The 13,289-nt window shown below is 47.6% G+C and overlaps 1 protein-coding gene across 6 annotated transcripts in view; it reads right to left on the bottom strand.

The window, feature by feature from the left end:
- The window catches only part of CDHR5 (cadherin related family member 5), a 440,889-nt gene that overhangs the window by 10,633 nt on the left and 416,967 nt on the right, over positions 1 to 13,289 (bottom strand). For all 6 annotated transcript variants that reach the window (XM_069223085.1, XM_069223084.1, XM_069223083.1 and 3 more), the window contains one exon: positions 2,448 to 2,614. In XM_069223085.1, coding sequence (XP_069079186.1) covers positions 2,448 to 2,614 — 167 coding nt within the window. The remainder of the gene's footprint in view (positions 1 to 2,447; positions 2,615 to 13,289) is intronic.

Genomic DNA, 13,289 nt, shown 5'->3' on the forward strand with positions numbered 1-13,289 from the left:
GAGGGCAGTAGGTGATACCATGCCAGCGCAAACTTACTGCTAACTAGCCTGCTGCCCACTCTAGCTCCTGCTGTTACTGCCTGCTGAACCTGCTACAGGTGTCCTTGCCACATCACTGCTCTTTGCTGTCTGCCTTTGAGGGGGCTGGACACTTCTGCAATGGCCAAGAGACACAGGGGTAAACTCCCACACATTGAACACTGTGCCAACTTTGGCTTTATTGTGACGCCTGATGGCAGACGTGCCACTGCCCTATTACACTATCACCATTCCCTTGATAGTATTTCTATGCCACTTGTATTGCTGATGCCCCCCGAGTTGGCGTTCCTCCCGGGGTGTGGCAGACCCTGGAGAAGTTCCTGTCTTGAGTCTGCAGCACATCGATTTCCCTCCCTTGAGCTGGATCTTTGGGGCCTTTTTTCTTGCTGAGTAACCCTGTTCCCCACTGAATATCCATTCCAAAGGGTGGCGGAACCAGTGCGATATCTGGGAATCTTGTTCAGCCGAGACCTGGATGAGCTCTGGATTGTCCCTCACCTTTTTGCCTCAACGAACCCTTCTTAGCTGCAACCCAATGTTACTGCCTCTCCTGAATGCCATCACCAGAATGCGTGCTTGCGCAAAAACTTGGTGTCCTTCTCAGACCTATTCCCAGAGAATTGGTTTATAATGCCGGTTGCAGCCTCCAACACCTCTCGCCCTTCAGCCTTAGAGACACTACTATATCACCAGCTCTGAGCAGTGTGGCGCTCACTCCACGTCACCTTCTCAGCACCCCTCCACTACTACCCATGCTAGAACACATTCTCACGACCCTGACCCCACACAAACTGATCACCCCACTATATTCCATAATGCAGACCCCTGCTCCTAGCTGTTTCACCTGAAGTCTGTGCTGCGTGGGGGTTAGATACTGCTCCCCCCTCACCGACGCTCATTGGGAATACTGTTGCAGCTCGGCGGAGACCCTTTCCCCCAACTATAAATTGAGACTGATACACTTCAAATTTTTACATAGATTATAGTGCACACCTGTGCAACTACATGGGACTCACTGAGGTCGCGAGGTGCCTTTGTTATGCATTCCCTCAGGCCACCTTTGTGCACCTAGCCTGGGTCTGCCGAAGGGTGGCTGAGTTCTGGATGGAGGATTTGTCTACCATTCATGCTATCACTGGCCTCCTCCTCCTCCACACTCAATTGGTGGCCCTTCTGGGATATATCAGGGACGCCCCATCAAGTGGCCATTGCCTAATTGTCATGTTTCTCCTCCTTTCTAAGTGTAGGGCCATATATAGGGACTTCGCCTGGCTCCCACTCAACCAGCTTGGTTATGCAATTTAATATATTGCCAGGAACAGTTAGCTAATTTTTGGGAGCTGATGCCCCCTATATCACGGCCAAAAAGACATTTGGAAACCTCTTATGACATACTTAAGCACTGAGCTCCCCCAGCTTCTCCTCCTCTGGAACACGCTTGTGGTAATAATACCCTCCTCCTGATGTATTCCTGCTTCCCTCCTCACCTCCATGATGTACTACTTCTATGTTATCTCATTAAGGTGACTGTGGTGAGACTGACGACCTATGGACTAAAATTTCTACCCGCGCTTAGATTGGATGACTGGGCGGATAGCACCTGGCACAATGTTGTGAATCGCCTAGCACTGCCGACACACTAGAATGAGGCTAATTGACCTGTTTGTAACTCCTCAATTATATACTGCAGAGATACCGTGCTCTTCCCACTCCCTACCACCTCCCTCCGCTTCTCCTCCCCTTCCTGCTTTCAGATGTAGCTGTTGTATTGTTCTTTGAGGCTTATTAACAAGTCCCTTGCACAGTCGGTGCGTCACTTTTTCCCATTTAAAAAGTGACGCACGGGCAGTATAAGGGTCTTGTAAATAAGCCCCTTTGTTCTTTACAAATGCCAGTAAGGACATTTTAAAAGCAAATTAAACAAGCATTTACAATGCAACGGATCTCGCGTTTGCTCATGTTAGAGCTGCTCGCGTTGTAAACTCCTAACCCGACTTTTCACCTATCGGGCAAAAGTGCATTTATGTACATAACCCGAAAAAGTGAAATTAACTATGTAAAGCGCTCAACTTCTGCCAAGCGAGATCACGCTCGTAAATGAGAAAAAAAGAAGTCCACGAGCCCGATGGAAAACAGCGAGCCTTGCATGTTTTCTGTACTTGGTCGCTGCGCTCTAGGAGGGCTAGCCACCGGAAAAGGCATGACGTATGCGTGCCTTCGACTAATTAAAGCAAGCAGATTTTATTAGGCAAGCCCACGAACCAATAAAAAACACTTGCGTGAAGTTGACAGGGCTCCGAGCCCTTTTCTAAATACTAAAGCGTCTCGCTGCGATACGCATGCGCGAGCGCATGGAATGCAGGCTCGACCCTAAAAAGAATGAACATACAAAACTAAATGCTACTTACAAAGTTGATATCCATCGCAGGTATTTTTGCAAACTTGTATCCGTATTGCTTGTGGATGAGGAACCCAAGGACGGCGAGGCAGATCAGAAGGACAGCTGCCAGTGAGGCCCCTACAGCGGCCATGTCTGCAGCAGAGTACTGGAGTGGAGAAATCACCACTGGGATTCCTACAATGGGAAAAAATACAGATATCATTGGAAACATTTGAATAGAACATGAGGTTCATACCATGCCTGTGCATATTAATAATCCAACGGCATCAATAGCAATGTATGCAAATGAGTGTTTCTTTTTTGTAAATTAATAATCCTGTTTCCTTAAAAAAAAGAAATCTCTATCATAAGGAAGACTGATGTGATATGTAGAGTGCGTGAAACCGACTTGACCAGAGGCCTGGACATCTTGACGTATATCGCGTGCCCAGAGGGATGGATAGGACAACTGGTGCAGCACACTTAAAGCACTGGATATCAAGATGTATTATACACATTCAAGTGACAAAGAAGCTGGCCTAGGACACGCAACATCAAATGTTGTTGGAAGAGTAGGGAAGTGTGCACTGGCATGCCGTGTACATACCTGATTTTCATAATTAACTGTCTCATTACTAAAGCTGTGCATTCATTTGTACTTCTACCTTCTGCCTCCCATGAGGTTAAGTGTGTGGAAGAATGAGCAAGTGTCAGGTAAAACTTTGAATGAAATTGTACTTAATTGTAAATGATGGAGTTCGGAAGGAGAATATTTGCTCTACTTGTATCATTAGCTGTCTGTTCAAGGAAGTTACATTCTTTCCATAGTTTGATGGATTTGGGGTCTGTGCAATAGGAAACAGGAGCACACTGAAATAACATACCATTACTTGGCTCTCAATATGCTGGTTTGAAGTTGACTACTGCTCCTACCACCCTTGTTGACTCACTACATGCAGCTCTTTGCTTCCTGGATGGTGACAGATGACCTCAATGGAAGACCCATTAATCTGAAAATGGCGTGACGGGTTAGTTCAGGTTTCCGGTTGATGTCTCTTATAATAAGCGTAGATTTCCAACCTTGCAAGGCTCAAAGGGATGTGATGATTTTGCTGACATGTGAATGGTCAGTACAGTTTGGTTCCAGTTTGGATACTAATAGAAACATAGGTTGTGAACTGTACAAATGCTAATTACCAATAGCATTAATGCTTTATTGTGCCGTATAAAGACCCGGTACTGGAAATCAGCTTCTGAGATCGCAGGTGGGGTTCATGTATTCTGGAATTCTTCATGGTGCCACAATCTCCAATGCGACCCGGAGAGGATGACTGACTCCCATGCAGTTGGTTGAGGACAAGGCAGCACAGTGACTTTTCAGCTGCACATTTCTATTGATATCATCTGCGAGGGATTCACATGTGGTACCATGTCTTCTCAGCACTAATACATGGATGCAAGCTTTAGAAATGATGCTTAATGTGGTCAGAAACTGATCAAGAATGTCTTAGGCTATATATGTTTGGGCTTGTTTGAAGCTAGTGGAGCAGCACAATTTAGGCTCCACCCTTTGTCACAGTTATAGGTTTATATACTCCTATTTGACACTATATTCACTGTGTGCCTTCATCTTAGTAACGTGTGAAATATTTAAAAGTATTAATGAAATGGAGTTTAGATATTTATACACAAATATACGAATGTTTTGGTAAACATGTAATCATGATGTTTCTTGTTCACCATTTGCATTCATTTTGAAAGTTATACTTGTGTATGCATGACCTCACATTTGAATTAATGTAAACGTTTAACGTAACTTGGCCTGACCGTAGGCCTCATTTTGAAATGCATTTAGTTGGGCTAATGTGTTCTTATCATGATTCTTGTTAGCTAGAGAAAGAAGTATTGTTGTATTAGACTGATGACAGTGAGGAATGAAGGAAAGAACGTGTGCGGAGACTTAATGGTCAGAAAAGGCTTTCTGTCCATCATGTACCAGGACCGCAAGATGTTCAACATTGCAGTTACCGTCCTAATTTCGTTAGAATTAGAAACCTAAGGGATGTTGCACATGCACCTCTCAAATAGTGAATTGATTGGTTGCTGGTGGTGTGGGAAAAGATAAGGCTGTTGTTTTAACTGGTGTTCACAGTTGGTTAAGGAGATGTTCTTTAGACTCTGATAGGTACACACCTCTCTATTCTCTTATTATTGCAAGTGTGAAGCTTTAAACTATACACTTATTTCCTTTTCTACAGAGGTCTATGCTATGCTCTCTAAATAGTACTCTTTCTACCATGATTTTGATGTAAAGATCATAGACAGCTGTGGCAAGATGGCGGACGTGAATTAGAATCAACTCCACTAGGGCGACCCACGATCCGTAATCATTCACAGCCATACTTGTTGGTTCTGCAGCATCCATGGGGGAAAATTGAGTGGGGGATGAATAACACACATTGAGCTGCTTTTGAGGCTGCCAGTGGAGCCGGAAAAGACAAAACACTCCGCATTCACCTATGGCTGCGTTGCTCACAGGCTGGCTTGTTAGTGAAGAAGTAGAGGCTCTGGAGAGCAGTGGTGCCCATGTCAGCGACCTGCACAAATCTTTCACTGTGGTCCCCCTCCCTGAGGGTGGTGCTATGTGGTGGTCCTACCCCCCTCGTCTTCCCCAGGCAGGGATTTGAGTAGTGGCCTGCCCATGCTGCAATGGTGAGGCTGTGAAGCCCCAAGGCTCGCTCAGGATACCCGGGAGTGGCCTGGGGTCCAAGTGGATTTGCCACAAGAAGTGAGTGCAGAGACTGACACCATGCTTCGCCGCATGGACGACAATAGGAAAACTGGTCACAATCTGCGCATATTCTCCGATCCCCCAGGTTATGTGTCGCTTTTTCCCTGTGAGCGGGGCTTGGTGGGAAGTACAAAGATCCCTTTGACTGCTGTGCAGAAATTGGGGAAGTGCCCTTGGACACTGGGCATTCGCGACTTTGATGAGGCCATCAGCTATGCGGAAGAGAGACTGGGTGGCTTGCCCCCACTTGGGTCCCCATGAATCTCCCCCATCTGAGTCTTGATCCAATTACTGGGGGCACCTTACAGGTTCTGGGTCTGCCCTTCCCTTTTGGTACAAGATTCCTTGGGCCTGGAAAACTGACAGACTGCTCGTGCCCTCCTCATGGTTTACTACCCAGTACAGAAGCCTCACGGGTGAGGCGGTTGTCACAGGAAGAGGCATGACAGTGTGCTCCAACAAGCTAGATGCGGACTGAGGCCCACAAACAAAACCAGCAAACTGGGCATGACTAGTGGCTCCTGACTAACCCCGGGATTGCAGATGTGCAGCGACTACTGCTCATTCTCATATGAGTCACCATCTTCATGAGACCAGGGATGTATTTCTACTAGAGGAAAACATATTTAAAACAAAATTCCTATCTAGTTGTTTTAAACTGATGTAGTAAAGATATTTTATCACATCTTATACCAAAGGGTTTCGTATCATAGCAGAAACCTGAAGTCTAAACATATAGTGATAGCCAATAAAATTGCATACAAATACTAATATCCATATAATTCAAAATAAAGGGCAAAGCTATAACAATTATTCAACCAATAACCATTTCTATAGGTGTTTACTTCACCTCTCAATTACATAGGTTGTTATAACCTCATAGATGTCATACCCCTCATACATCACTTTATGTGACTGTATAGGTTATTCTAACCTCACAACTCTCATGATCCTCACATATCTCTCCACCTTGGTACTATACTATCACACATACCACAATCCACCGTCATAATAGGTCTTATCCAGACAATGGGCCTGATTACAACTTTGGAGGAGGTGTTAATCCGTCCCAAATGTGACGGATATACCACCAGCTGTATTACGAGTTCCATAGGATATAATGGACTCGTAATACGGCTGGTGGTATATCCGTCACATTTGGGACGGATTAACACCTTCCTCCAAAGTTGTAATCAGGCCCAATATGTCTTAACCATTTAACAAGCTTGCCGTTTGCCTGGCTATTTCCTTGTATTCATTCAAACCTTGTGAAACCGAGTCCAAGAGATGAATCCATTTGCATTCACGTAAATTCAAGATATCAGTTACATCACCCCCTCGTCGGTTTACACTAATCTTATCAATCACCAACCATCTCAACGAGTCTACCGGATGATTCAATGTCGTAAAATGGTCAACCACCCCCAAAGGTGCAGCCTGTACCTTACATCTAATATGGCTGCAGTGTAGTAAAATGCCCACCTTATCTTTCTGTTTAGTCTGGCCCACATACAATCAATCACATGGGCACTTAATCACATAGATTACATTCATACTATTGCAAAAAATCTATAGGCAGACAGGCACTTCCCGTCAGACCAAACTCTTAATGAAATGATTTCTGAGTCATAGGCCAACATCTCAAAGAGGAGTGTTACTTTTGTGGTCCTGCCGCATATACATTCCAAACATGGCACAGAAGTCCTTCCTAGTGTGCCTTTTGGTTGTTCTGACAGGGTGGGTGCACATACCTTGGATCACTGGTGAGGACTATAATTGTGTCTTATACCTGCACCTGGACTGCTTACATTCACCCCTGCCGACCTCCCCTGTGGTGTCCAATGGGGCATGTCTGTCTCAGTGGCTCACGCATTGGGCCTTGATGGACAGTTGACATGTCATAAACCCAGATGCCAGGGTGTATTCGAATTAGTCACCACTGCACGACCTGCATGTGTGCCTGGACAGCATTCTTTGTCATCACGCTATTCAATTACAGGGAATGAGCGCCTGGTAGCTGGGTAAGACCCTGTCGGACCATAAACCACTGCAACTTCACCTGACATGGGGGGTGCTGCGCCCTCTGGTGCTACTGGTCTCAGAATGGATTTCAAAATACTAAGTAAGATCACTGGAGTGAGGTTAGAGCTTCTCCCCTATCTGCTCCACCTGGACCAAAACAGTTTTTTTACTGGGAAGATCCAGCAATGGCCTTATGCACCATGAGTGGTGTTGGACCTAGAGAGGTTGTTTGACACCGTCGATTGAGGATATATGTTCTCAACCTTAATGTCTATGGGCAAATGTGGACGGTTGCAGAGGCTCATAAGGCTCTTCTATTCTGAGCCTACAGCATAGGTGAATATAGGGCAGTGTGTCTCTTTTCCCTTCCTGCTAAGCAGGGGTATGCGCCAGGTTTGTCCCCTCTCCCTGTTTCTGTTCGCTTTGACAATGGAGCCACTGGCACAGAGGTTTAGACAACAAGGCCAGACGTGGGGCATACCAGTGGAGGAGGTGCTGCAAACCATCTCCTTATATGTGGATGATGTTCTTATATATGTCCATGACATACAAGAAGGCATAAATGAGATCACAGACGTATTGTCAGAGTTCCGGGTTGCTTCTGGATTTTGGGTGAACTGATTGAAGATATGCCTGTTCCTGCTTCACCCAGACAGCCTGCCACAACACCAATGGGTGGAACATTCTTTCCGAAACCCGGGCATAAACATCTACCATTCTTTCCAGGACGTCATAAATGGCACAAAACCTCACAAAAGCTATTGCCTCTCCCTGTCCCCAGTTTACATTCTGGAGCACGTTCCCATTCAGTGCAAGGCAGAGTGTCACTGTCAAAAATGGTGATACTTCCCCGCCTGTTGTACTACTTCCATAATCTCCCAGTGAGCCTTGCCTGGAGTACTTTTCGCGCTCTGCACACCATGTTTGGCACAAGGGCAGATGCCGAATTGCACTGTATAAAATTCATTTACCTGTGGAGAAGGGGTTATTATTATCTAGCGGCACAGTTGCCATTGCTCGATGGCAGGGCGGTATGTGGAGGAACTCAGCATGCCCCCTGAGGCTTGGGCACAACAGGTGCTAGAGGAGGCCTTCTTGCTACGAGGGGTGACCCTGCAGGGGGCTAGCGGCTTGCTGCGTGTGGCCCATGACAACTTCTATAGGAGTTTGTGCCTTATGCCAACTATGCCCCTATATGTGCCTGACATTTGGCTTAGATCCATCCAACAGTTCAGAGACTTGATTGGGGGAGAAGGGTTGACAACATAGGAGATGGGGAGCGTGGGGACTCTGGATGAATTATTCCAGATGGTGTGTTAATCCCCTTTGAGCAACTGAGGGATGACAATGACCTCCTAGCTAGACATGTCCTAGCTGAAGGTTGTTTGGTGGCTGAACTGGGCCAGCTATGGCAAATCGTCAACACAGAACCTGATCGACCTGCTTGAACACCCCTTGCACACCATAGGTGAGGGCCCCCATCTGATAATGCGGTTTACACGTGCCCTCTCATTCACCATACAGGACCCCTTACTGGCAACTAATAGGAATTGGGAGAGGGACAAAAGTCGGAAGTTGACACAGAAGGAATGGGATAGGGTGCTCCTCCTCTCACAGAAGATTTCCTGCAAAACCGAATAGCAATATTGTAGGAAGTTGGCTCTGTATGTGCTATTTCAAAGTAAGGAATAGCATGCACAGAGTCCAAGGGTTCCCCTTAGAGGTAAGATAGTGGCAAAAAGAGATAATACTAATGCTCTATTTTGTGGTAGTGTGGTCGAGCAGTAGGCTTATCCAAGGAGTAGTGTTAAGCATTTGTTGTACATACACATAGACAATAAATGAGGTACACACACTCAGAGACAAATCCAGCCAATAGGTTTTGTTATAGAAAAATCTTTTCTTAGTTTATTTTAAGAACCCCAGGTTCAAATTTTACATGTAATATCTCATTAGAAAGGTATTGCAGGTAAGTACTCTAGGAACTTTGAATCATTACTTTAGCATGTATACTTTTCACATAAAACACAATAAGCTGTTTTAAAAGTGGACACAGTGCAATTTTCACAGTTCCTGGGGGAGGTAAGTTGTTGTTAGGTTTAACAGGTAAGCAAGTCACTTACAGATTTCAGTTTTGGTCCAAGGTAGCCCACCGTTGGGGGTTCAGAGCAACCCCAAAGTTATCACACCAGCAGCTCCGGGCCGGTCAGGTGCAAAGGTCAAAGAGGTGCCCAAAACACATAGGCTTCAATGGAGAGAAGGGGGTGCCCCGGTTCCAGTCTGCCAGCAGGTAAGTACCCGCGTCTTCGGAGGGCAGACCAGGGGGGTTTTGTAGGGCACCGGGGGGGACACAAGTCAGCACAGAAAGTACACCCTCAGCAGCGCGGGGGCGGCCAGGTGCAGTGGGTAAACATGCGTCGGGTTTGTAATGGTTTTCAATGAGAGACCAAGGGGTCTCTTCAGCGATGCAGGCAGGCAAGGGGGGGGCTCCTCGGGGTAGCCACCACCTGGGCAAGGGAGAGGGCCTCCTGGGGGTCACTCCTGCACAGAAGTTCCGATCCTTCAGGTGCTGGGGGCTGCGGGTGCAGGGTCTTTTCCAGCCGTCGGGAAATGGAGTTCAGACAGTCGTGGTCAGGGGGAGCCTGGGGATTCCCTCTGCAGGCGTCGCTGTGGGGGCTCAGGGGGGACAACTTTGGTTACTCACAGTCGTAGAGTCGCCGGAGGGTCCTCCCTGAAGCGTTGTTTCTCCACCAGTCGAGTCGGGGTCGCCGGGTGCAGTGTTGCAAGTCTCACGCTTCTTGCGGGGAGTTGCAGGGGTCTTTAAATCTGCTCCTTGTAACAAAGTTGCAGTTCTTTTGGAGCAGTGCCGCTGTCCTCGGGAGTTTCTTGTCTTTTTCGAAGCAGGGCAGTCCTCAGAGGATTCAGAGGTCGCTGGTCCCTTGGAAAGCGTCGCTGGAGCAGGTTTCTTTGGAAGGCAGGAGACAGGCCGGTAAGTCTGGGGCCAAGGCAGTTGGTGTCTTCTGTTCTTCCTCTGCAGGGGTTTTTCAGCTCAGCAGTCCTTCTTCTTGTTAGTTGCAGGAATCTAAATTCTTAGGTTCAGGGAAGCCCTTAAATACTAAATTTAAGGGCGTGTTTAGGTCTGGGGGGTTAGTAGCCAATGGCTACTAGCCCTGAGGGTGAGTACACCTTCTTTGTCCCTCCTCCCAAGGGGAGGGGGTCACATCCCTAATCCTATTGGGGGAATCCTCCTTCTACAAGATGGAGGATTTCTAAAAGTCAGAGTCACCTCAGCTCAGGACACCTTAGGGTCTGTCCTGACTGGCCAGTGACTCCTCCTTGTTTTTCTCATTATCTCTCCTGGACTTGCCGCCAAAAGTGGGGGCTGGGTCCAGGGGGCGGGCATCTCCACTAGCTGGAGTGCCCTGGGGCATTGTAACACGAAGCTTGAGCCTTTGAAGCTCACTGCTAGGTGTTACAGTTCCTGCAGGGGGGAGGTGTGAAGCACCTCCACCCAGAGCAGGCTTTGTTTCTGTCCTCAGAGAGCACAAAGGCTCTCACCGCATGAGGTCAGAAACTCGTCTCAGCAGCAGGCTGGCACAGACCAGTCAGTCCTGCACTGAACAATTGGGTAAAATACAGGGGGTATCTCTAAGATGCCCTCTGTGTGCATTTTTTAATAAATCCAACACTGGCATCAGTGTGGGTTTATTATTCTGAGAAGTTTGATACTAAACTTCCCAGTATTCAGTGTAGCCATTATGGAGCTGTGGAGTTCGTTTTTGACAGACTCCCAGCCCATATACTCTTATGACTACCCTGCACTTACAATGTCTAAGGTTTTGCTTAGACACAGTAGGGGCATAGTGCTCATGCACATATGCCCTCACCTGTGGTATAGTGCACCCTGCCTTAGGGCTGTAAGGCCTGCTAGAGGGGTGACTTACCTATGCCACAGGCAGTGTGAGGTTGGCATGGCACCCTGAGGGGAGTGCCATGTCGACTTACTCATTTTCTCCCCACCAGCACACACAAGCTGGCAAGCAGTGTGTCTGTGCTGAGTGAGGGGTCCCTAGGGTGGCATAAGACATGCTGCAGCCCTTAGAGACCTTCCCTGGCATCAGGGCCCTTGGTACCAGGGGTACCAGTTACAAGGGACTTACCTGGGCACCAGGGTTGTGCCAATTGTGGAGACAATGGTACATTTTAGGTGAAATAACACTGGTGCTGGGGCCTGGTTAGCAGGGTCCCAGCACACTTCTCAGTCAAGTCAGCATCAGTATCAGGCAAAAAGTGGGGGGTAACTGCAACAGGGAGCCATTTCTTTACACAAGCCCCCCCCAGCCCACAGGCCAGGAGACTCAGCCAAAGCTGGGAGAGTCTTCCTAGTCTGTCAGGCGAGGAAGAGTAGAGGAAATAGGCTGGTTTGTTGAAGGGCCTACTCTGCCTTACATCCTCCTGTTCAGGTCATTCCCTCTGGGGAACTGACCCACTTCCACAGTGATAGGACCTAGTCTGAATTGCCTCTTGTCTGTGCTTTTAATGTCTTCACCCATTCTCTCTATTTTGGGGTTAGAGGTATCCACCTCTGCTAATCTTATCTTAGCCAGGGTCACCCCTAGCTTACCCAAAGAGGTTACCCAGAGCTGGAGTAACCCCACCATGACCAATAGGATCAGGGGGCCTAACTTGCTATTTGGCATGGGGTCAGACCACCATGCCAAGGATAGTGCAGCCATAAAGGCTAACACCCAGCAGAGGCCACTGACAGCTGTCAGTGCCCAGAACCACACCTTTAGTTCTTCACCTACAAGGGAAGGGGCTAAGTTACAGGCTTCTTTGGGTTCAGGGTGCCTGTCTGCTGTATTAGAGTGGGGGGTTACCACATCTTGTAGTAAATACCCTTCTTCCACTCTTTCTTCTGTTAGCTGAGGAGCCACACACTCAGGCTTAACAGTTGCCTGACTAGCCAGGACTTCTTGTGGGTCAGGTTGGACTTTATCAGTGCCACTTTTGGAGTTCTCCCCTACTGGAACAGAATCTCCTTGGCTTGCTGGAACCTTGGCTAAAGGTTGTCCACCCTTCCTACACTGTTTTCTTTTCTTTTTCTTCTGGGGCCTGCTTGCAGTTACTGCAGGGGAAGGACCTCCAGAATCCTTGGGAGAGGACTGGCACTGGACCAGTTCCTCTCTTGGGCTCTGACTAACCTCTGGGTAGTCATTTCCAAGGAGACAATCAAGGGGGAGGTCTGTACTGACTACCACCCTTCTCCAGCTAAAAGTCCCATCTACTTCTATGGGCACAAAAGCCACAGGCCTATCAGTGACCCTGTCTGGGCTAACTCTTACTCTGGCAGTCTCACCTGGGATGTACTGGTTTGAGAACACCAGCCTGTCATGCACAATGGTGTGACTGGCACAAGTGTCTCTCAGGGCAGTGGCTGGGATTCCATTCACCAGTAGGTGGTGGAAGTGTCTACTTCCCTCTGGAATCTCCAACTCACCTGTGGGGCCCTTTTTCCAGTTGAAGGCTATGAAGACCTCCTCATCTGAGGAGTCATCCCGAATGGCTACACTGGTTACCCCTGGGATTTTGCTAAGGGGTTTGTTTTTGGGACAAGAAGTGTCCTTGGTGTGGTGCCCTGTCTGTCTACACTTGTGGCACCATGCCTTAGTGGCATCCCAGTTCTTACCCTGGTACCCACCTTTGTTTTGGGTTGTGTCTTGGGGCCCACCCACCTGTTCTGGTTTTTGGGGGCCTACAGAGGACTCTTTTTCTTTGTTTCTAGTGTCACCCACTTTCTCCTGGGGGGGCTTTGTAACCCCTTTCTTTTGGTCACCCCCAGTGGAAGTTTTGGTTACCCTAGTCTTGACCCAATGGTCCGCCTTCTTTCCCAATTCTTGGGGAGAAATTGGTCCTAGGTCTACCAGATATTGATGCAACTTTTCATTGAAGCAGTTACTTAAAATGTGTTCTTTCATAAACAAATTATAAAGCCCAACATAGTCATGCACTTCATTTCCAGTTACCCAACCATCCAGTGTTTTCACTGAGTAGTTT

This window comes from Pleurodeles waltl, chromosome 3_1 (genome assembly GCF_031143425.1).
Source record: "Pleurodeles waltl isolate 20211129_DDA chromosome 3_1, aPleWal1.hap1.20221129, whole genome shotgun sequence".
Taxonomy (NCBI): Eukaryota; Metazoa; Chordata; class Amphibia; order Caudata; family Salamandridae; genus Pleurodeles; species Pleurodeles waltl.